At 40.1% G+C, this 25,758-nt stretch overlaps 1 protein-coding gene across 1 annotated transcript; it reads left to right on the plus strand.

Annotated features, from left to right (window-relative positions):
- Positions 1-275: 275 nt before the first annotated feature.
- emc2 (ER membrane protein complex subunit 2) lies at positions 276-24,987 on the plus strand. Its single transcript, XM_003453469.5, has 11 exons — positions 276-399; positions 1,168-1,281; positions 4,496-4,560; positions 5,454-5,539; positions 7,171-7,228; positions 12,872-12,957; positions 13,226-13,285; positions 16,308-16,389; positions 16,641-16,751; positions 18,501-18,605; positions 23,504-24,987. Exons 1-11 carry the CDS (start codon positions 360-362, stop codon positions 23,588-23,590), a joined length of 894 nt encoding a protein of 297 aa, XP_003453517.3. The 5' UTR covers positions 276-359; the 3' UTR covers positions 23,591-24,987.
- The last annotated feature ends 771 nt before the right edge of the window (positions 24,988-25,758 follow it).

A 25,758-nucleotide genomic window follows, 5' to 3' on the forward strand; every position in this document is an offset into this window, starting at 1 on the left:
CGAGATGCCGATTATCCTACCCAATACTTAAAAGGGAAACTTATAAAAACGGCAATAGAGCACGAAAACGACATCATCTGGACTGTAAATGCCTTCTGTACCTGCTATTTATTTTGGGATGTATTGCTGAATACTGCAATGGGTATGCAAGAGAGGGACCTAATTTACCCTAAGGCTAAGTCTAGACAAAAACACTAAGGATTTTTATTGTATGAATAAAAAAATACGTAAGCTGTTTGGATGAATTATAGCACATCTCACGCGTTATGAAAGACTTGGACATAATAATAATAATAGTGCATAATCGCAGCGGGCATGTCCATGACGTAAGCACGGCGTACGTTATCACAAAGGAAAAGATGGCGTCGGTAGCAGAAATGTACGATGTAGGATGGGAAGGTAAGATTAAATATAAAATAGCTACTCTTCAAGTGTCACACAGTCACGTGTTCTTACTTTTTGAAAGCTTTTAGCGTTATCTTGCGCATTGACATGGCGTGGAGTCGTCGCTGTTCTAGACTTAATACACGAGCTTTCAAGCTACCCTTTAAAGTGGTTAGCTAAACATAGTTAGCACAGTGTGCTACCCTGTCAGTTTTATGTTCGCAGTAGTCAGTAACCGCTTCATTGTTCCTAGCTTCAGCGTAATGATGGCATGAAAGCACCGGGAGTGTGCAGTGGAAACCGACGTTTGTCTCTTTGAAGAAAAGACACAGTGCTTGTTATCATTTTAGCCTGGTTTAGCCTAATGCAGCGGCTAACGGTGGCCACTACAGCTGAGACTACGCAGGTGTCGGGTCTTGTAAGAGAGCTGGAACACGGCGACAGTAACGCAGTACCGTACTAATGTTGATGCTGCCTTTTCTCCGCCTGCACTTGTGTGCAGTCATAAAGTCTCCTAGTAGCTCGAACGTTTTCGTGTCACGCTGTCAAATCTGTTGAGCTAAATACATGCATAGTATATGAAGTTTGATGTGTGTAATGGTCCTAATGTCGCAAATCGCTTCAGCCAGACCGGTTAAAATGCCGGAAAGGTTTGAGTCCACACTTGAAAAACGTGTGGTAGAGTGCTACAGAAGTGAAGGTCTTGAAATAGTAAATTGTGTTGCAATCTGTTAATTGTCTCAGGTTGCAGTTGTCCTTATTTGTCATTGTCTTTGTCCAAAGAGATGAGAGATAAGCTGCGGAAATGGAGAGAAGATAACTGCAGAAACAGTGAACAGATCGTGGATGTTGGTGAAGAGCTCATTAGTGAACATGCATCTAAACTGGGAGATGACAGTAAGTGTGTCAAGGCTAAATAAATCTGAAGATCGTCATCTTATATCATTATAGACATGTTTTTGCGTGTATGGTTAGGTGGAGCGTTACACCTAAGAATACGGATTATATAATATTATTTGGTAGTATTAAAACAGGTGACTAAACATAAAAGCAGAGAAAATTTAGTCTTTGTATGACATATTATTTGATTTATATATTTGTAACAAAACAGTGAGTTGTTTGTTCCCGTTCACTAGTGGCAACCTTCAAAATTGCAGTATTTAGGCAATAGTTGGGGATTTATACTTTGTAGTGACTAAAACTACTTAATAACCCTCAGTAAAATTTGTCAATAGTAATGTTCTTGTTCTTAGAGAGAATCCAAACATTAATTTCTGGAAATGATCTTGAGCTTACTGTGATGTGGAACATGCAGATAAGCAAAGACAGTTCTGAGAATACAAGTCTGGGCAGGTGTTAATGCTTAAAATGAAAAAGGGTGAACAAGTTCAAATTTTATATCTTTGGTTTGATGAGTAAACTTCGATACAGAAATTAAATTGGTAGATTGTCAGGAAAAACTCTAAAATATGATTATTTTCCAGAAATACAGTGAGCAGGAATACAGCTCTACACAGTTTAATAGTGTGAAGAAAAAAGGAATAATGAGTGTATTCAGTTACCTTTCACAGTGCACACCATACTGTTATTCCTGCAGAATTTATTTATTGTTTTAGCTGCCCTGCTGCATTACTTTGTTAAACTCTCCCTTTTCCTCAAATCATAATGATTCACAAACCCCTTAAAAGAGGCGGACGCACACTTGACATGCTATGCTTTTATTGAAACCAACTCCTAAATTGGCTGTGAAATGAGATGGCAATTATCAAAACATGAGTTGGAATCATTAAAGTGAAGAAAAACTAAGGACATTTGTTTGTTTTGGCATAAAACCTTTTGGGTGGAGGCTGGGTGTATTTCATTTGGCTGAACATGTCTAGTTTACTTATCAAAGCTGCTGGCTTAACATGTTGCGCTGATTTCCATTAGTCGACTTGTGCAAGCACTCTGTTATGTATTATAGAATGTTGTAATGTTAAAATTGACTTGCAGAAAAATTGTCAATAAACATTTCATATTTTTATAGCTCACCACAGAGTTAAACATGTTAAAGGGTTAGTGCGTGTTATGTTGGTGAGGCTCAGCATGACTTGCTTCACAAGCAAATAAATATAACATGGAAGAAAATGCAGAAAGTGTTGTCATATAACCACCTATAACACCTATGTAAATGTCCATTAATAATTTTATTGGTGTTAAAAAGCGTTACAATGTTTGGATTGTTTAAGCATTAGCGGTATAGTTATATAAACTGATATAAACTCAGAAACTGATATGTACAATCTTTGTATTTGTAGTGAAAACAGTCACAATATGTTGTTAACCCGACCACATTGAGCAGATCCAACTTGCTTTGGCACAAAAACTACAGTCTGTGTTATAACAGTCATACAACCCCGAGCGAAACATCTCAGCATGGAATCTACAGAATTGTTAGTTTAACTACTTTAGTTTCACAATGCGTCAGCACTGTTTTTAAGAATGCTAGTAATATTTGCAGGATTTTTTTCTTCAGAATATTGCTGCACTCTTACTAAACCGCCCAAATTGTGACTGTTGTTTTTTTTCCCCTGGTGCCTCAAGAGATAATTATTTCCATACTAACACTTTGTATTGTATTATTAAAGTAGAATTTATTTGGAAACCGTAAACAGACTGGTTCTTATATAGTGTTTTTCTACTTTACTTAAGCACCCAAAATGTTTTATGTCTCATTTCCCCATTCACAAATGCTTTTTCTATGTCTATGTGTTTTCTATCTAGCGTTCACAGAGATTCACACTCTGTTAAATTGCAGTTCAACATTCTGCCCGAGGATGCTTTCGGAATACAGATTTGAGGAGCTAGGGATTGAACCACTAACCTTATGATTAGTAAATGACCTGCTCTACCTCTTGAGCCATAGGCACCATTTCAAGATAGTGAGGAAAGCAAATTATAGGGTTGAGTGTAACTTTCAAACAGTCTAACTTAAGGACCACAGGCCAAGTCAAGCCTATCTTGATGTGTCATGGTGACCGTTTTTGAATTCACACAAAACCATATTAAGATGCTCCACCTGTGTTTATGGTTGTGTAAATGCTTTCAAAGTGATCTGCAAAGCTTCTGCAACTAATATGTAATTAAAATGATTGTCAGGACTAATAAAAACATAGTTTTAAATAAATATATTTATTTATATTTGTCGTACAGTCAAAGTTATTTTTAGGATCATTCTATCTAACATAGTCAAATCTGAGAAAATTCCCCACTTGACCCCCATAGAAGCTTTTTTTACTCCTTAGAAATCGTTCGGTTCCCGTCCAGATGTCAGTTCCACATGCTGAAGTGTTTTTGATCTAGATACTGAACCCCAAGTCACCACTCCACCCACTGGAGTGTTATTGTGTGTCTGTGTGATAGTTATAAACCATGCAATATAGTATAACCATAGGTAACCATAGGCTCAAAGTAGAAAAGCTGTTTAAGTAATAATCCATTTCCCACTTACTTAAGCAAAAAAAATAAATAAATAAATCACAAAAATTAAATTCAAAATCTCACATTAAATCAGTGACATTTTTAACAGTAAAAATGAATTAGAAACAAACATGCCCACTCTGAAAATTGACTGAAATTGAATTAACTGAAACCAGTTGAATCCAGTTGATATAAAAAAGTTTTATAATTTGAATATACATGTGTATTCCTGCTCTAAGAATCTTCCTTAAATGTAAAAAAAAAAAACCTACTGAAATTGACTACATTTTATGACCAGTTCACTGCTAGCAAATCAATAGGATGCCTGTAAAATTTTTCAGAAGGGTGTTTATGGATGTTATTAATACGGCAGGGTAGTTTTTAAGTAATATTCAGTGTATGTCATAAAGAAAATGATAAATGTTCCATGATGTATTAAATGAAACAGAACAGTTCTGTTAGTAATAATAATAAACTGTTGGTTCTCATTGTGGAAAAGGGGGAAAAAACATCCCATGCAGCTGTTGGGGACAGACTCTAAGTCTCTGTGTCAAGTGTATAGTTTAATATATCAAGTTTTAGATGTTATGACAGACAGTGGAATGGAAAGGGCGTCAACACTGTCTTCTTTGTCTGTGTGTTTTCTGCCCAGTATGGATTATTTATGAGCAGGTGATGATTGCAGCCCTGGACTGCAGTCGGGATGACTTGGCTCTGGTAAGTTTTCGTCGCACTTCCTCACACACCCAAAAGCTTCACTCTCTCACAACCATTACTACTTTGCAGCACCTGCGCTGCCAAATGTGAAAATCTGATATTTATTTGGCCAAGTGGTCTTTACTCCGTCTGTACTTTTGGAAAAACAATTTAATAAGAACTGGAGTTAGTGGATGTAACAAATACGTGGAGATGCATGCTTCAAGTGTTCACGGAACTTGGCCATCTCTAACAAAGTTCCACCTTTTTTTCCCTTTAGGATTTATTTGTCATCATAAAGCGTCACGTAATTATTCAGAGTTTAGGTTCAGAAATATGAAAATGGTCAAATCTGCATGCAAAACTAGAAGGGGGGGGGGAGTAAATCAAGTAGTTCATCTCCAGTCAGTATGGATGTGACAGCTCCCTTTGGCTAAATGAGTGACTCACCGAGTACAGAGAAGGCTTGAACTCAATCATTAGAATTAGTTGTCTGTTGGCTATCCTCTCAGCACTTCTGCCAGACTTAAAAAAAAAAAAAAAAAAAAAAAGCAGAAGGACTAGACTTAAGCTGATGGATAGCAGAAACAATCCAGGTCACACTGCAGACTTTTCCATCTCATTCATGATAATGGTGAATGCTATTGTTACTATTGTCTTCTCTTTCACAAATTCAGACTTTGTGTAGAAGAGGAAGAAAAAGTGGAAGTAGGAGAATCTGCCTTATGCGACAGTGATAAGACAGTGAAGTTTGCCTTATGCGAGAATGTCTTTGTATCGTTGGTTGTTCAGTTAAGTCTCAAGACAGACCGTTTGTATCAAAGAAGCTTTGGTATTTGCGTGAGAGTCAGCGTAACATAAAGTTTAAATACTGCCATCTATAATTGGTCTCCCTTCTGCCCACATCCTTGCAGACCTGTCTACAGGAACTGAGGAAGCAGTTTCCAGATAGCCACAGAGTGAAGCGATTAACGGGCATGAGGCTGGAAGCTTTGGAAAGGTAAGCATTGGGAGAGAGGGCAGGCAGAAAAAAAAAAGCACGGCCTTACTGTTATGTATGGTACTTTGAGAGGCTTGGGGACAAGAAAATGTTAGCAGATCCTAAGTGGTACAGTGGTCTGGGTATATGTAAGTACAGTGTGTGGGGTAATGTGTGTTTATGTTGGATCACCCAGCATTCCTTTTGGAGAAAGAAGGGAATGGAGAGAGGAAAGGTTCAGTGCTGGGTAGTCCTGTGGCCCTTTAGACTGAGGTAAGGATTCCCGGGAAGGAAGTGGTTAGATCCCACTGTTATTCTGGGGGTCTCTCAGCCCTCTCTGGTTTCTATTCTGCTGTTGTTTCCTTATTTTGTTACTTCTTATTTGCCTCTTTTTTTTTCTCTTTGCATTCTCTGTTTTGATCTCAGTGCTTTAAGAGTGTCTTGGCCGTGTAAATATTGAAATGTCACCACAATCAGAACAAGGAGTCTGAGGAAGGAAGATAAACAAGGGGGTATTTTAGTCTGTACTGAGCTGAAGTCAGGGTAATTCAATCTGTTTACTACCTCACTCACATTCCCCACCCAGATTACCATTGCTGGTTTATCGGTTATGTCAGAGTTTATGTGATAATTGAGAGTGATTGCTTCGGCACTGTCAGATTAAATAAACTCCACACTGGGATCTAATTGGCAGCAGACAGAGCTACACTTCAATGACGCAGCTTCAAACAGTAAGGGCCTTCCCCTCCACACATGCATATGCGTGCCCACACATACACACACATGCTTGGTCCCTAAATAAATAAAGCAAATCAAAGTGGCTCGTGAGTGGTTGCCTGGTGCCATCTGAAATCTCCCAAAGTGTGGCTGAGTAATAAAGTGAATGTGAGGGAAGCATCAGTGCTGGAAGTAGGGCTGCTCATTGCTAATGGGAACCAGAGGTGCTTCTGTCTGTTGCGGGAGGAACCATTTGTGATCAAGGAACCATGCTGTTGTTTGCTAAAACATCAGCACTGCAGATTACTCCTTATAAGAAAAAACATTCTTTGGCGCCTGGTTTCACATCATAAGTAGGGAGCACATGCATCCGATTGCAAGATTTTTATTTATTTATTTATTTGTAACCATATGATCCAGTATTTATAGCTCATGTATTTGTTCTTGTTGGCCCTGTCCAACAGTCTGAAGCACACTCTTTGGGAAGCAGCAGCCTATCAGGTTCATATGTATGTTTTGTGGAAATGTGTGGGCCCAGAGAGAGAAAAACATTGTTGCAGACCCAGACAGATGTAAAGGCAGCATTTTAATTTTATTTAAAGGTGAAAAAAACTACACAATCAAATGAAAATACAATGTGAAAAACAGGGAGTTTTATTTGTATTGATGTCATGAGCCATTGTGAAATTATATAAGCCTCCGTATGACCAATAACCTAAACTTAAATGAATGTTTCTTTCTTTCTATAGATCACTACTGATTTCTGTACAGCCTCATTGTAATCCTAGAAACCTGCCACAATGTGTACAGAAACTTGATTGTCTTGAACTCTTCTTTTTGATTTCCAAACCATCTAATTTTACTTGACTGGGAATAGGGATTGGTTTAATTTTAATAAAAAATTTTTTTCTTCCCCCCACTTTCCCATGCTGAAGGTACGATGAGGCCAACAAGCACTATGATGCCATTCTCCAAGACGACCCCACCAATACGGTAAGGAAAGAAAAAAAGAAAAGTCCCCTGCTTAGCACTCTACTTTGCTTCACTTTGTGGTTTCAGCTTTGTGGAGGGCTTTAAATCTGTCGAGGCAATTCGGCGTTAGCGAGGGAGTAGCTAAGTTAAACTCCAGTTGGCCTCTGGCCTCAACCACACTGCTGATCAGCCTATCACCCACACAACTAAAAAGTGTTTAGGGAGGGGGCTGGGTGGCTGGGGGGGTGATTCATAGTCTTAGTCAGTGGCGGACATGTTTGGTGGAAGTAAAGCGTAAATATAGCTCCGGTCTTTGAAGATGATGATTTACTGGGCCTTTTAGACCTCCACCCCAACTGAACAGAGATAAGCTCCCTTCCCTTCACCTTTGCTCTCTACTGGCTTCAGGTGCAAAGTGCTGCTGGATGTTAAGCTGGTAATACAAACAAGTCTGAAGTAATTCTCTGAAGCCCACTCCTTGCCATCTTTTCTTTTCAATTTACTATCCATCACTGTAAAATGACTTGCAGAAACTTGTCTAGCCAGTGTTCTGCCAAACCCACATACCATCCTTAAACACAATGTACCTGCTGGTAATTGTTTCCATAAGGACATGTGGCCATGCAAGAAAATAAATCTTTTAAAGGGTTTTCAGAAGAAAGTAGCTTGTTTATTTTGGCTGTAGCCCTCCCCCGTCCCCTGGTCCCCCCCCGCTAAAGATGTTCAACAAGTCCTGTGCCATGCTGACATATGGATCCCTTTAGATGTATTAGATATTTTCTTTCAGCAGGCAGTGTGCTAGAGACACATCATAGATACTTTGGATTTCATTTCACAACATCAGCTTTGTGCTTTAAACAAATAGGAATATGGTTGTTCTCCTTGTGTCATGGAGAAATAGTCTCCCTATCTTTATCTTGCAAGAGCTGCTGCCTCCCATCATTCCCCGTCTCTCTCGCACTCACTTTATAATTATTTGTCGCTGTTTTACACTGAGATTGTAAATTATTTTTGCTGGTTATTATAAATATAATTTTGTTTTACTTTACAATTATAAATGTACATTTTTATTTATCCAGCCTTATGCTGGATTCAGACTACATAATATTGACAGAAAAGCTACAGAAAAAATAACTTTAGCATTACATCTTTCTTTAAATCTTGCATAACAGTTCTGTAACTACTGAAAGGCTTACCAAGGTAAACATGGTGCATTCTGCCAGCTGTTGAGAACTTTTTACACCACTCAGCTGTGTAGAGCTGTAAACATGAGAAAACAAAAGAGAAATTATACTTCTGTTGCAATTGGGTTAACATTCTTTTCCTGGAAATTGTTAGCTGGCACCTCCTTCCTACCAGATGACATCATGCATATCAGAAACACTAGCTAGCATGATTGATTATGGAGCAGTGTGTTGTCTTTCAGTGTTCAGTAACTGACCATGACTGTGTGTCATAACAGCTACTAGTGCAATGGTATTTTTAACGAATGCAAATAAGGCATCAGATCAAATGTCAAGTTCAAAATGTTTTAGCTTTCATTAAGGCTAGAAATAACAAGAACTTGAAATTCAGTTTTTCCTCTGACTGTGATGATCTGTTGGTTGTTAGAGATAAAAAACCCCCCCAAAAAACCAAATGCTACTTTTTCAAGAGGTAGTGACAATTTATTTTAAAACCCGAAAACTACCCGGAAAAAAAGATGCTCAGCAGGAGTCATATAAGGTTTATTGTTGGATTGATAATAGTTTTCCATACATAATGTAAAATATGGATGTAGCGAAGTGCCTAAAATCCTGCATCCCATCTGAATGCCACCATATGGTGATAGCTGTGGTTGGGAAAGAGAATTCAAGTCCAATAGAAGTCTTTGGGAAAAATGTTTTTTTTTTTTTTTGTTGGTTTTGTTTTGTTTTTTCGTCATGTGACATCTATAAACATTTTATTGCTGAGTAAATCTTGGTCATACTATGTTTCAAGTGGAGAATTATCTGTGGTATGAAGCTGCATGTTTATTGGCTAATGAGTTGTCAATCACAGGTCATTAGACAATCCCTCCTCCTTTTCAATACATCTGGTCTTTTGCAACCAAAATGGCCCCCCCCCAAAAAAACTTATAACAAGGCTTCAGAACAGGACTTTACAAACCAATGGATGATGTTATGGTAGCGTTATAATGTCTATGGGTTGTTCTGAAAACAATGAAACAGATACCCAGCTGTTGCTTTATTGAGCAGTAAGAAAGATAAAAAGTTTAATGAGAGGTTATTAGATTAGTGTCTGAGCTTAATGAGTGCAGTTATTGAACCAATCCGGAACCAGACCTGCTCTGGATCCAGCAATTGCAAGTATGGCTGTAACTAAAGCACAGAGCAAACATTTTAAGGATGGGTTACCAACACTGATTTAATTTTTCAGTCGTGATGCCTACCAATATTTGGTAGCACAAAAGTGTCATTGACATTTTGGTCATTGCCTGCTCTCCTCAACGACTCTGTCGGTTCGTTTCAAACAAGGAAATAAGATTCGGGTGATTGCAGTGAATATTCTGACTGGGCTTTGTCGCACTCACACTAACGAAAATGAGATTAAAGTTGCAAATTCTGTGATTTTCCTTCAGCGCTGTCGTTGTCATGTACAGTGATTGGCACTTAGCCAACTTATGTTTTGTTATTAGAATGATCTGTAGTGAATTGCTTTAAATATATCCACTGTTCTGATAATGGGAGTTGTAATTTCAGTGAGTCCCAGGACACCTCCCTGACATGGCACGGATCTAATGTAGCTTGCAGGGACATACTCGGAAAGGGAATGGTCTGTTTCCTGGTCTCTGCGTGCTAGAGACTGCCACCCTTTCAAGCGTAGGCTGTCATTCAAACCTGGGACTGGGAATGGAACAAAACAGACAAATATGTCCTCTGTCTCTGAGATGTTAACCTTAAACCTTTTTCCCACAATCCTTGTCCTCAATGGGTGTTGTGACGCAGGGTGGAGTGATCATTCGATGACATCACTTAGGTCACCTGTCTTATTGTGAGGGCTGCCTCCTCCCTACATGTTCTCCAACATGCTCTTACGATTCGGGCAGGGGATGGGCCTGAGAAATGGCGGAAAATTGGCGACCACAAGGAAGACTTGCGAGGCATCCCAGCATGCGAAGCACAGATTGGAAACTGAGCTGTTGTAATTACAGGCTGTGGAATAGATGTGGTACCCATTAACCAAAATTGTTGAATCAACAAAAATTGCTCAAGGTTTTTTTTTTTTGCCATGGCGCTGTCCAAAAAATGTTTCAAACTCTTAGCCCTTCCATTGCTTGCTATGTTCCAATACCTACAGCAATGAGCTGGCAAAATTCTTGTCTGCGTGCATAAATGCAATTTTTCCACCTTTTTATTTCTTCTTGTGAGTATTTTAGATTATGTGGTGCAAACAGCATTTGCAAAAAAGGATGTGCTAGTTTAGGATTTGTTTAAAAATGAGTGGACTTAGTGATTACGTTAATATTAAATTCCAACGCTCTCATTTCACCCTAATTGTTCAATATAAAAAGCTAGTATTTCTTAAATAAGCCGCTGAGGTCACACAGACGACTTCTGAGGTTGACCCACAATCATATGCAATTAGCGATTCATTGCTAGACAAGAGTTTATTTGTGCGGGAAAAGCGATGTGAAGTTTAAAGCCTCACGTCAATGTTTATTGACCACATAAATGTGAAGTATACTCTGAAAACTCTTGGAAGCGTTTGACTTTCAGACTTTAAAAAAGGATTCGATTGTAACTTAAAAACATCCATTCTGCTGTGTATGGGTGCAAACATACCTGTGGGGAAAAAATAAATAAATGCATAAAATACATTTTTAACCTGTTTCACACATGTCCAGTGTGCTAAGTGTGCCCACCTGTGTTGTGTGTTCATGTCTCATCATAGGGAACGAATGCTGTAGGTCAACTCATGGTGCAGTGTTGACGCAAATATGCTAGTTTGTACTCTTTGAGTGTCCTCAGAGCATTAATTAAAAAAAGAGTCATAACGACAGAGGGATCAGATAGTCAAATGCCAGGTTTTTTTTTTTTTTTTTCTGGATCAGTAGCTAGAAAAAAACAGGGAGGAGTAAGTTGGAGTTACTTTATGTTTAATAAAGTGCTATGACTTTTCAGAGCAACAAGTTCCATATGTTCTTTTGAGCCCAAAGATGTTCTTTATCCAAGAAAAAAAGGGGAGGGGGGGCAAAGAGAAGTGGGTGTGTGATGAGGAAAGATCTTACTTGTATCTTTAATCTGAAGTGAGTATAAATTCTACATTTCATGATAGACTGCAGATTAAATTGGCGCCATCTTTGTTTTAATAGTCTGAATACAGGTAGGCAATAGAATTGTGATGCACGATGTTGCTGTATGGATACAAAGCGTGTCACTCCAACTCGAGATAAGAGGGCCAGCCTTCTTATCTCTTCTCAGATTTTATTGGGAAAGTGCTGACCAGATGTAGTGAGCACCTCTCTCTCCTTTGAAGAATTTCAGGACACTATTCTTCATCTGTCTTGTTAGCTTCTTGAAAAATAAGTTGCAGCTCAAAGATGTGCAGTTCAGATCAGCCAACCTTATTAAAGAAGAAGGTATTAAAAGGAAATAATTACCCATTCACAGTTCACTACTGGTTGATAAATTCATGAAATGTTAATTTTCTCTCAATTTGCCTGCTTACTGCTTATGTTAAAATATTTCTTTCCTTTATGACGATGATGTCTCTTTTGTTGCACAGCGCTCCTTTTATTTATTTTTTCGGTTAAAGCTGCAGTGTGTCAGCAGGTCTTTGTCCCAGCTTGATGGATAAGTGGATTTCTTACGATGGCAGTGTCAGAGGAGACCCAGATTTACAGTCCCTAGACATGACTCATACACAGCCCTCAATGGCTTTGGTTATGAGAGGAAGCCCCACTCAATCAAGTGCCAGTCCATAAATAAAATAAGCTGTGGCAGGGCAGTGCACTCCTAATGGAGCAGCAGCCCCTGTTAAGGTTTTCACTTACTATCAAAAGGAGAAGAAGGAGGTGGTCTGGGGGGAGTCTAACATTTGGAAAAGTCAGGGCAATACTTTCTAATTCAGATTGATGAGAATCTAATCCACCTTAAGGTCAGTTCAACATCAAAATGAAGCGGAAAGCAATTTTCAGCTGATGTAAGTCAGGCTGGTGCAGTGCTAGATGCGTGCTGTGCCGGCAGGAAGACAGGCGTTGGGGTTTGGAGGAGTGTGCCATTTTCCCCACTTGGTTAGGGGATGACTCACCACTTTATCTCAGCCACTGAGCTCATTCCAACTTCCAAACATTGACTCATAATGTGTGTCCGTATCCCGTTGGACATGGTCGCTAACTATCTCCAATTATGATTAAAGTCCCGCAGTAACAATATGAATAAACTTAAAAAAGTTAACTTGAAAGAGTCTTGTCTTTTTGACTCTGTGGCTGTTACTTTGAAAAAAAGTGCAGTTTTTTCTTATAGAAAATGATTCAGTGTCATAATGGAACTTTAAGAAAGCTTGTGGTACACTGAAAAGTGAAACACTTAGACTCACAACTCTTACACTCCCTCATGCTCTTTACCCTCTCAACCACTTGAGAAGCTGAGTTCCTAATCCTGTTTACACTCTGCCCTATAGGCAGCAAGGAAGCGCAAGATCTCCATACTGAAGGCCCAGGGGAAGAGCACTGAAGCCATCCGGGAGCTCAATGAGTATTTGGAGCAGTGAGTGTTTGTTACAAGGGGGGATCAGCCACCCCCTTCTCTTCATCTCCCTAGATTTTTATTTTAATTAAAAACGAACCTGCTTTCAAGAGTGCTGGCATGATTTGAGCATAAAATGCCAACAAACGCTGTCAGCTGCAAGACTGTCATTGTTATTATAATACACAGTGGTTGCTTAATCCTAATATTTTTTTCTTTAATATGTTAGTTTCATTTATTGTTTTACTCCTCTGGAGGAAGAGAATTTAATGTCAGTGTTTGCTTACAGGTTTGTTGGAGACCAGGAAGCATGGCATGAGCTGTCAGAGCTCTACATCAACGAACATGAGTAAATCCATTTTTATATTTTAACCAAAACTATTGTAGTATTCACTTCCCTGAAAGCAGAGCCAAATTTCCTTGCATATATACTTTTTCATGTGCCTGTTCTATGTACAGCTTTAAAAAGCTTTCATTCTTTGTGGTTATACTGGGACCCACCTTTGCAGTTACAATACCCAAATCCAAACACTATTCAAGTCAAACATTTTTAAAAGATGGTATGGTCAAACTGAAGCATTGTTTTATACAGTTGGAGCATAAACAAACCCTTTTCTTTTAGATAAAGGATTCTCCAATATGTGATTTTGTAACAGCTAACACAGGGCACAGCATCACCATGTTCATCATAGTTTATTAACAAATGCACATGGATTAATCCAGACATCTTGTGTAGCAAAAATTTAGTATTTAATTGTTGTTTGAGTGAGAATTGTCCAATCAAGGTTATCAGATAAAAAGTGACTTGGTACAGCTGCTTCATGTTTGGGTTGCTTGTGTCAGGACTTCACATCATTCTGATGGCTTGATCTCCAGAGGGCCGTTGGATGGCCACAATGGAAGGCGTTGAGATGCCTAACTCAGCCAGGGGTCTGAAAAGAACCCTGGCTGAGTTTGCCACATAAGACTGGTTTAATAGGATTTCAGGCTTAAGCCCCCTCTCCGACATATGAGAGCAGAAAGACTCCCCAGCCTGATATCTCAGTTGCCAGGGAGAACTGCCAGACAGACAAGAGCACTGTAAGAAAAAAATAATTTTGTTTGTGTCACTGTTCATCCTTCCTTAATTGTCTGGGGCTCAGAAGTTAGTCAAGCGGTGTCTGCAGTTTAACAACATTTTTAAAAAAATATATATATGTGTGTGTGTGAGAGAGAGACAGAGACACTTGACTGTTGTTGCTCTGTTGCTCTGGTAGGAAGGCAGCAGCAGCAGGAATGTGTAGCACGGTGAGAAGGCTACTTATTGGATATTTCATGCTTTGTCTGGGAGGCTTTATTGCTGTAGTAGCCAGAGGAAATCCTAGGGTGAGCGGATTATCTCCAAGCTTATCCCAACACTTCTAATATCACACCATTCACTCCCACAGCCCTCTATCTACAGGCGTGTCAATTTCTTTTCTTTGTCTTCTTTATTTTGGGTTACAAACTCCCTGTTTCCCCTCCTCCTCCTCTTCCGGATAGTGAGGCATTATCACCACTCTTTTCCACAGGGATAGATCAGGAGGCAGAGGGAGAGGACACTTGCTGTGAAATTCCCAGGAGAAGGTGGTGGCACTTTAGTCGCCCCCCTGCCGCTAGAAAAAACAGAAGTTGATGGAGAAGCAAAGCAAGAGAAATAAACTCTCCTCCCCTCACTGCACAACACCCTGGAAGCTAAAAATAAACAAAGCAGTCTGTCTCTGCCTTGCTGCTGTTAGGGTTGTAGTAGACAGCATTAACAGATTAAGAATGTAATTAATAGCCTCTGAGCTGACACTGTTAAAACAATCCTTATGCCGCTGATGTTTAGACAGGAGATTATTTTGTCTGTTGCAAGTATTGCTCAGAGCCACTGTTGGAATCTGCTGCTGGCTCTCATTCTGACCCAAGTTATGAGCCTGTTCAACCAAATTGGACTGGTCATCCAAAATTGCAGGATAAATAGTAATAATTTTTTCAAGCATACTTTGAATCCATTTTTGTCCAATGCATAGTCAGAATGTGGTATTAAAATGGGGGTAAGCCACTGCTGATGGTTTTACTAACCTCCAAAAGAAATAAATACAGAGTCTCGCACATGATGGTGACACTACCCTCGCTCAAGCACTGTGGTGTAGAGGGAGCTTAGAAGCTGCCATAAAGAGCAGATTGGGTTAGAAGCTTTCGTTGAAGAGTAGAAGAGGTACAAATTTGGCTCCAGTACAAGACTGATGGAGCAGGCTCTGGTGTAGGCCACAGCTATTGCACGAGCACATCTGAAAGTCTTTATAGAGAGGAAGTAGTAATTGTAAGCAGCCCCCAACCTCCCAAGCCCTCTGATCTCCCTTTCTACTCAGCCCCTTTCCACTGTTTTTTTTTTTTTCCTTTCTGTGTCCCCACCTTTCTTTAGCTCCTATGCTCTTAATTTTTCAGCTAGTTACCATGGCAGACTTCAGGTAAACTGATAAGTGTTTCATGTTATATCAAGCAACAGTTGGACCATTTCATTTCTCACAAGAGCAATATAAAAAGCAAAATGCATCTTTGCATTTTGCTTTTTTTAATGAAGTGAGAAAAAGTCTTTAACTATCACAGCATAAAAGCCTGTTCACACAAGCAAGATTTTTGTTTTTCAGCTTATTCTTTGATAAAGTTTGTTAAGATATGTGTAAAATCTTGAAAGGCAAATAAAAATACAGAATTCCTTAAGGTATTAAGGCTTGACCACAAAACTTTGCCCATTTTCTGTTGGTAGGTCTGCTCTGGCTCGGCTGTGTGCCTATGTGCTAGCTTGCATTTGGTTAGGTGTGCAGACGTTTTATAGCTTTGTGTCCAATGATATACTGTATCTTAGCTTGTCTTGGCCTGGTCCTGTGAGGGGGGGGGAAACTGTGTATTAGAAGTGGAGTGGCAGCAGATTAGTGTGAGGTCAACAGCTCAGCAGTCTGCTGCTGAGAAGTGATCTCATCTGAGTATAGGCACAGTGTGCCAGCTCTTACTGTAGTGCTGACCTCAGGAAGGTAGTTAACTACACATTAAAGACAGGAAAAACACACAGATGGACACAGTGTCCTCAGTGGAGGAAGAATCACCACACTAGATAGGCTTTTACCTTAGCAAGCTGTCTAGACTGAATACCCTTTATTGTAAGCGTGTGAATAAACCTCTCATCTGGTGGGCCTTTGTATATTATAAGTCTGTCACCTGTGAAATGACGTGTACCCTGTGCAGTCTCATCTCAGACCTGTGAATTTACTGAGCATAGCTGTTGTGCTTCACAGTTGAACAACCTAAAGGATGACACATCCACAGCTGTATCAATCAGCTTACTGTTTTCTTTGTCACTTTCACAGCTATGGAAAAGCTGCATTTTGCCTGGAGGAGCTGATGATGATCAATCCTCACAATCACTTGTACTGTGAGCAGTACGCTGAGGTAGGTAACCGCCTGGATGTCTGTCACCAAATACAGAGCAAACTGTGGAATAAATGCTAGCTCTCAGTGAATGATGTCTCTTTATAACACTGAGAAACACTGACATGTGCTTATGTCACTGGGAATATAGGCTTGTGAAAAAAATGTTTACGTGGGGTGGTCATATGTTGTTTATTCAGATGTCATGTTGTCATTGCTTGAGCTGCCCTTTAACACAGCTTGTTGCTTGTGTTTAATGACTCCTCTCACAGGTGAAGTACACTCAGGGGGGGCTGGAAAACCTGGAGCTGTCCAGGAAATATTTTGCCCAGGCGCTGAGGCTGAACAACCGAAACATGAGGGCATTGTTTGGTCTGTACATGGTGAGTGCTGCTTTGAATGAAGAGAAAGTGGGAAAGAAATACAACAGTGGTTGAGCCTTTTTTTGTAACGCTGTGGTTTTTCAAGGTTGAGGCTGGCCACAGTGTGTCAAGACTGTACTTTCTCTATCTGTATGTGTGTGTGTATGTTTTTGGGGAGAGCAAGAAAGTGCTCTCAGACGGGTCAGCTCGCTGCTGACTCAGACGGTGAACTCCAGCACTGGAAAAGCCTGCCCCTCTGGAGCCCTTTATTTTAGTAATAATACCCCCTTGGTGAGACTTTTTCATGTTTATGACTTGAATAAATAAAGTAGTTATGGGCTAAAAAGGAGAAAAGCATAAGGGAGAGAGCAGCACAGCTGCTGCCACTATTTTGTGACTGCACTGGCAAATTATCCAATCAGGTTCCAGTTTAATTGGAATATTGGCCAGATAGCCCCTTCATCTACATATTTGTTTAAACAGGATATTGTGTGCTAGTGCCAGTGCATCATATGTAAGGGAGACCTGACATAAAAACACAAACAAAGCAATGCAGGGAGCAATAGGCAGAAAGTGGAAGCAGCTCTTTACGCAGCGAGCCCTGGTGTTTCCTGTTTTCTGCACTGGGATTCTTCAAATAGTCCAAACACCTCACATCAACCCACACCCTCTGAAACCTCACAGAGGTCTAGAAGAGGAGCAGTGAAGGTCAGATCCAAGACATTTAGTCCTGCTTATTCTCAAGTCTGACTGGCGAGAGAGCAGGTTTTTTTTTTTCATGATGATTATTATTATCATTATTATTATTTTTTTTTTATATATATCGTCCAAAGACCATTGGGTCTTTAAAGGATACTTCAGGTGGTTATTTATTCTTTTAGTAGTTAAAGATCTGTCTTAATGTGTTTTGCACATTGTCAGCTAGCCTCGATGGTCCAAACAGTGACAGGTGCAAGTTCAACATAAGGGAAAACTTTCACCATCTTACACCATCTGAGTCAGTGTGGCACAAGACCTGGTAGCACTGACCACAGGCTGGTTGTGGACTGGTAACTTACAACACTCACTTGGGGATTCCCCTCCACAGTCGTGCACACAGTTATTCAGGGATAGCCTGTCTGTGTTGACATCATCTAAATTGAGGTTTCTCTTGAGTTAAAAAAAAAAAATAGAAATAAAAAAAAAATGCTTACTAAAAAAATACAGAAGCCAAACCATTTTACAGAAAAAATAGGGCCAGGTTGATTGGTGCGTAGTTAAAGTTTCAGCACACTGGTAGGTTGGGCTTTGAAGTGCAGGCAGGGTAAGCCCTCTGGGGTTTGCTGCGTGGAGATGATGGCAGGAACATGGGAAAGACATGGGATTTGTGGTTCGGAGGGGAGCTGTTGGGGCAGGCAGAGACCGTGATTCACATGGCGCTCCTTTCACTGCACGTCAGGCTTTTTTCAAAACATACAAGGTCCTTTCATCGGCGGGAATCAATGGTGTTGGAGAAATTAGGCCCTGTTAAGTGACAATTTACGTATGAAGCATTAAAATGCTCACTTTTTCCTCTCCGTAAATGATTTCCCCTGTGTCATCAGGCCAAGGTCTGTTTTTTCTCTTCATTCTGCCACAATGACTAGTGGAGTGGTAGATGGTAGGAGTGGTTGCACATTCATCTCCATTACGCTTTTATTGCTGTTTCACCAAGTTTTGATATAAGAACACCCCTTCCCCTGTTCTCTCCTTTGCATCTTCCTTCCATCTTGTTTTTTTTTTCCCTTCTAGTCTGCAAGTCACATCGCTGCCAGTCCTAAAGTTAGTGCCAAGGTGAAGAAGGACAACATGAAGTATGCTGCTTGGGCTGCCACTCAAATAAATAGAGCCTATAAGGTGAGTTACAAATAGACTTTAATCAGATCTGATGTGAGTGCACCTAGCTTTTCATTTTTCTTTGTTTGGTGTCTCTTTCCCACTGAAAAACATTTTCCCCCCACATCAATCTTCACTCTACCAGACACTGAAAACCACCAATCAGACTTTTCTGCTATGTTGCAGCTTTCATGGAGTATTTGCACACAATATTCAGAGATCCTAAAATCCCCCTTATTTGCATAGAATGTGAAAAGTATTCACCACCGAGTATTGACCCTTAAATGCACAGCAGTCCTGTAGGATGCCTTTGACTTGCATGGCTGTAATAACAACCCTGACGTCTTTTACTGTGTCTGGGTACATTTACTGTTAATGTGTTGACTTAAGGCCACAGCGTCTGCTAAGACTTTATCCTGCAAACTGGCTTCACAGATGAGCTTCTTGCAGAGCCACAAGCTGATTCTCAGAGGACAACACACTAAACTATAGCGTGAGAGTAGTCTACTTCAGTCTTTCTCAAAGTGGGATATAGTGACCCGTAGCTGGATTTGAGGAAAAATGTAGGAGGTTCGTAGCAATTCCAAAAAAACGTTCTTCAGTTCCAGTGTTTAACTAGCTGCTGTTTTAATATTTTACAAACAGATTCAGTCTTCCCTGTGAGCCAGTCTTCCGTTAAGTATTTGCTTTGCCCTATTACTGTAGAGAGCAAAAGTTGGGAGAGAAAGGAAAAAAAGGAAGCGATAAATAAGGGTAATAAAGGATGGATGTGGACATGCATGCATGTATTTGCTGCTTTAGCAAGGAAGGGGCAAAAGTAAGGAGTTTGTAAGATGGTATCACTAAAATGGTTTACAGTGTCGTCCTGGCAACCAAAGTACGAAAGCATAAAGATTATTTGCTATACTTGCCAGATGTGTTGCTCTTTTGGGCACCAAACGATTGTAATGTAATAAGTGGTTCCTCACTCAGCTTCTGTGGGTCCTGCAGAAGCTGAGTGAGGCTTCCTGCTGAGCCTCTAAAGACCTCGTCTCACCACATTTGACTCTACTTGCCTTATAAGCACGTTTCACATGTTGAGCCCTCAGACAAATCTGACAGCTCTGTTGGAAAAAAGTGTGCATGTAACATGATGGTGAATGTTTTTTGCAGAAGTGTCACAAAACCGCTCTAAGCTGTCACTTGCTCCTTCGATTTGAGTGAAAAAAGAATAGAAATAAAATAAAAATAGAAGAGCTATTGAAGTGGTGCAGCTTATTTGGTTTAGATTAGCACTTTTATATTTGCAGAATGTCTGGATACATTTAAAAAATGTTGAGCTGGCTTAGTCAATTTAGAATGTCTTCACTGATGTCAAGTCCATACTACTTTTCACTTTGGTTTTTGTGCTTACTGACCTTATCCTGTCTTAGAAAAGCTTTGATCTTAGCAGGGGAAGAGATGAATATCCCACACTGATAGCATTTTTTCATATATCTAAGACTTAAAATAAGAAAACAGCCCCGATGCATGTTATTGGGCTTTACAAGTAAGTTTTTAAATGTTGTTACACAGTAGCATAACGAGGAGTGTGTTAAAGGCTTTAATCACAGACAGGAAGCACATCTGTGATATAGCTAATGAAAGAAATTGATTGTTTGGTACATGATACACTTTCATAGTGCCTAACTATATAAAGTTTTCTCATTAGTTTTATAGGGAAAAAAAATCTTTGGTGTATTTTTTTTCTGAATTTACCAGTTCTGTAACAATTTATATTTTTTCCCAGGGATTTAATGTGCTTAAAAAAATAATGGCCAAGATGAAAATACTCTGGGCCAAGTTGTAATAGCAGGCTAAAGTAGTAGCTACTCTTAAAGGCCATTGGACAAGTGTGTAAAAGCTAGATTATGTGTGATTTTGACCCTGTGCTGACGATAATGAAACACCTCAGTCAGTCACACCTTTGTCCTCCAGGGAGCATGATGTGAGATTCATCGCAGCCCTCTGCTTCTGCCCTGCTCTGCAACCTCTAGTATTTGTTTAAGTTGCCTAGTGGAGTTGTGTGGATTTCAATTCAGCTGCGAGCGTGTGACCACATTACGTGTATGCATGCCTGGCTGCCACCATGTGTCACGTGTGCTTCTTTTTTTTCCCTTCTTCCCTTTGTTGTGTGAGATGAGTTAAATGACAAGGTGTGAGGTTGCCTCCTTTATTTCTTCGATCTCACCTCGGGTAAAATGACTCTTGAGATTTTTAAAAGGGAACAGCGGTGTTGCCCTCCATCAGACAGCTGCAGGCTGCTGGGCGCTTGTGCTGGCTGATTGATTGCTCCTTTAAAGCGTCGCCCTTGTCAGTCGTCCACTTTTATTAGGCTCCGGTACCTGGTGATTGTCATACCTTTGTGTGAGGAAACTGTGGGCAGGTGAGCGCACGAGGGAGCAGACATTGGTGAGGGGTCACGACTGACAGGGTTGCATTTAAAAAAAAAAAGAAGTAATTACCGTGGTGAAGTTGGATGTGCAGGAGACCTGGAGATGTGTGTGTTGTTGTTCCAGGAGGGGTGAAAGTAGTACCACATAGCCTGGCCTCTTGCCCTAACTCTAAACAAATTCTCTGATTAGCTCTTCTGTCACGGACAGAGGCTCACACTGCGTCATGACTCCATTATCAGATGCTCTAAATAGATGTGGAGCTGTCTAGTCTGCTCCTACTTGTAGAGCAGAGCAGGAGTTAATGTGGTGGTCTCACCTCAGGCCGAGGAGATAATTGACTACTGGGCTCAGAGTAATGGCGCATTAGACAGCAAAGCAATGAAATGCACAGATCATTATAGCTACCCCACCACACAAAAACACACACACACGCCCTAAATCTAGAAGAATGAGTCACCCTTGGAAATTACACACCCAATTGTACACCTTAGCCAACTGCCCTCTCTAAGTTGGAGTTTGGCAAAAGGAGAAGGAAAAAGCTTTTACCATGGAAATACAGTATGGACTAGGTGAAGCCTACATTTATTTCCTGTTTGTAGAGGCTTGAGAAGGACCAAAGCTTGAGTGACTAAATATGTCACAGCAATAAATCAGTGCTTTATGGTATATGTAAGATTTAGAGTAATCTGCTTAGCGGTGTTATTCCTCATACATCCCAAGCATCATGTTTTTTTTTGGTCACACCAGCCCTCTGCATGCCCTCCTTCACTACATCCATGAACCTCCTATGTGGTCTTCCTTTTTTCCTCCTGCATGGCAGCACCATATTCAATGTTCTTTGTTCCTCCTCTGCACATATCCACACCATCTCAGGCTTAGCTCTCTAATAGGGCTGCCACGATTAGTCGACTAGTCACGATTACGTCGACTATTAAAATCGTCGACGACTAATTTAATAGTCGACGGGTCGTTTGAAGCTTTGTAAGATCCCAAAAGACGCAGGAATAAGTAGTAGTATTTAAGAGTGTAATAACGGACTGAAACAGAAGATGGCAGCACTGCATGTACAAGGATGCCAGCTGCCGTTAAACCCCGAAGAAGAAGAAACTGTGTTCCAGAATTCATAGCGCGGCCCAGCGCAGTTGTCAACAATGGCGGCAGCTAGTTAGTTTTAATATTACAATTATTATTCTTTCTGGGTCACAAAATAAACGTTTAACATATTTTCAGGTGTACATTTTACGTCCAATGGATGCATGATCTGATTAGTCGACTAATCGCAAAAATAATCGGTGACTAGTCGACTATCAAAATAATCGTTTGTGGCAGCCCTACTCTCTAACTTAAAAAAAATAAAAGTGGCCTCGTGCTGTTATCCAATGGATTAGCTCTGTTTTAACAGTCTTATAATTGTTAAGAGACTGAGACCAGCTCTAAACATGTTAATTTCATTACTGAAAGCAAGACTCACTTTTAGGGATGGCGTTAAGTGGTCCCTTCAGAAACTGCAGGTCTTCAGCATGTGTAGGCATGCTAACATGCCAAAACTGAAGAATGACATGCTGATTATTAGCATTTTGTTAATCTGATTTTGATTCTGTTACTATGCTTTTACATTTTGCATGACCTCAACCAGCTGACTACATGAATATAGAGCCTTAGAACTGTTTACTCTGGATTTACTCACTGCATATATGTTGTAGTTTACTATACAGAATTGTCATAACATACAGTAACTACAATTAAGTGAACGTGAGCAGGGCACATAACTTTTATTAGCTGATATCATTTGCCATGTATGTCTTTCTTTAGACATAGTTACAAAATTAAATCTATGCCTGTATAGGTAAAGTTAATTGAACTGACCCTTTTTGGGTCCCTGGTTCCTTGCCGATGGTTAAGGAAGTCGCCTTTCGTATTGGTATTTTTTGAGGGGGTGCCTTATCTGTGGCAAAGTTAAATTGGGTAGAAAAAGTGTGTGCTTCTGTGTGTTTGCATGAGTAATCTGATACATGTCTGCGGATTATAATTTGCAGCACTTCCTGCAAAACCCTGTGGACACAGTGCAGAAATTAGAGTAGGGTGTTACATACTTCTATACTAGAGGCCATGGAAGAGGACTAATGTGGGCATCCTGTCTCGGAGCGCACTCAAAATGAAAATGGCACTTACGCAACAGTTGAGGAAAAATCCTGATTGGAGGTATTATTTTACTTTGCATGACCCATTTACCAATTCTATTTAATGACCACTGTTGCGTCTCTGATTATTTCTGCTTCTATACTTCTCCATTCTAAATGGAGAAAAGGATGTTTTTGGTTAGTCGTTGAAGCATGCTGCTGGGTGGATCAGGTTATCTCTGATTCTGTGAAGCTGTGTTTAAGTGTGTTTGGCTCTCCATTACTTTAGTTGGCAGAGAGATCTAATGAGTTGATGCCCTCTTTTTTCCCCTTCTCTCCCCCCTTACTCTGTCTCTGCCACTCACTTTCGTTCTCTGACTTGCAGTTGGCTGGTCGTGGGACCAAGGAGAACAAATGCTCCATGAAGACGGTGGAGGAGATGCTGGAGTCGATGCAGATTACAATGTCCTAGACGCCCTTGTGTACATCTGTCCTTGGAGCAACATGGCAGCTCAAGTAGCCTTGCAATGTGACCAGAGCGGTTGTATAAATTATTATTTTTTAATCAGGTTTGGTTCTGTAAGAGGACATTTGTTATGCTCAAACGCAGTGATTTTGCCACCTGCCTGGGAGTTAAATCCACATATTTCAAAATAACTAACAAACATACAAAGTGTCTCCACAGATTGGACTGTATTAGCTCTTCCCCTTTCTAGGTTCTTTTAAGTTCAGCTAATATCACTAATTACTACATTTGCATTAATGATATGACTGTAACCAGGAGAAAAACAAGCTGTACAGTAAATGTTATTTTTAAGAGATCCCACATGTCTGCACTGATGTCTGCTACTGTTTCCATTCTATCTGTAAATGAAAAATCTAATTTAATAAACCAGCGTTTTTTCCTTCTTTTTTTTTTTTTGTTAAATCTTTTAACATGTTTTCATAGAAGTTGAGTATAAATTTTCTACCCATCTGTGTCAGTTTAAGAGCAGGATATGTAGGTTGTTTTTGGATTTCTGTTTGTTGGCAAATTTGCACCTGCAATAATTGTCCTGGACGATTTAAGAAGGGCATCTGTCATTAAGGCAGCAGCAGGATCAGAGGTATGACATATTCCACTGCTTCTCAGTTACCCCTCTGAACAGCAGCTGAAACAGCTTTATTACACTTGCGATTAACTCTGTCATTAACATGCGGCATCTTATTAAAAACAAAAAACAAACTGTTCATATAGAGAGTGCATTCATAAGAGGAAGGGAAGAAAAGACATCTTAGTTCTGGTAGGTTTTTCTTCCGCCGTTCACTCAGTTCACTCAGTTCTGTGATGGTTGAATGTGAATCCCATCCAAACGTGCACCTCAAGTTGTTGCTCACCCGTGCGGGGTCAGCTGTTACTTCCATTTCTTTTGTTTATTAAGTCAAGGCAATTGTCTCATAATTTCACTCCTCGGCGGATGGAAAACTTGAGTGTCGAGTTTATGGTCTTTTTTTGGACAGCGTTTAAACTGAGAGAGTAACTAGCCCAGAGCTGGGAGTGTGGAAAGCCATTTTCTCAAGTTTTTAATACTCTCTGGCCTTGGTCAATGGATGAACGTGTCTGCATTTGATTTTTCTCACCAATCTGATGGAATTGGTAAAAACCAAGGGACATTTGAGAAAATGCTGACATGAATTATTTTTTACAGGAAAAGCACTGAGGCTAAATTGAACTCTTGTAGTTGCACAATTGGAGTCATTTGATTTGAAGCTGTGATCTTTTTATTTTTTTATTTTAATTTTTAATGCTCCCATGCGCCCATGTAAATATTGCAGTACTTCAGTAGGTCATTTATGAACTTATAAAGGATGAATAAAGGTTGTCAATCAGTTTGATTGAAGTCATTATTATCATTATGAGAAACAGGTCTTCAGGTCTAGCCACACTGAGGCAACAGTGCCATCTGTAGTCTAGATGAAGAATTTGGGTAAAGCCTTTGCATGCAGCAGTGAGTGACATGCATTGGAAAGAGGCTGTGAATGTCATGCACTAACCTTAACCTGTATGTAATGTTATTTTTAGCCTGTCTGCAACCTTGATTTGTAGAGGAAGAAAATCTGTTACGCACCATTTAACAGTCATGAATCTGATAAATCTTTTCTTTGTGTTCAGCTGTGCAGTCCAAACATGTCCTTGTAGAGTCAAGGAAAATAGAATCTTGGCCTGTGCTTGTATTAAGTCAGACTAAATCCTAGCATCACTTCTACAGAAGCACCTGATCATCAGTGTTTTCTCCTTGTGGTCTAGGGTCTAGGAGCATGACTTTAGTGCATACCTGGTCCTAAAGCTTGAGAAGAGAACCTTCTAATCCCTCTAAGCTGCTGGCTCAGCCTGGTGTGTATAGTGAAGTCACTGTTAGTGCTGCTCATAATCCTGGATTCTCTGGGAGATTAGCCCTTGGAGAGGGTTTGCTTGTCCTTGGCTGCTCTACAATGGTCAGGTTAGCTGAAAAAGGATGAGCCTGAGGATGAGGAGCTTATGAGGACTGGATAAGAACTGTGCCTGATCAGCCTATTCATCAAAAGCTGGGGTGATGACAGTGATTTACAATTAACACTTACACCGAATGACAAAGATTGAAATAGGTTACTTCTCAAGTA

This window comes from Oreochromis niloticus, linkage group LG11, assembly GCF_001858045.2.
Source record: "Oreochromis niloticus isolate F11D_XX linkage group LG11, O_niloticus_UMD_NMBU, whole genome shotgun sequence".
In the NCBI taxonomy this organism is placed as follows: Eukaryota; Metazoa; Chordata; class Actinopteri; order Cichliformes; family Cichlidae; genus Oreochromis; species Oreochromis niloticus.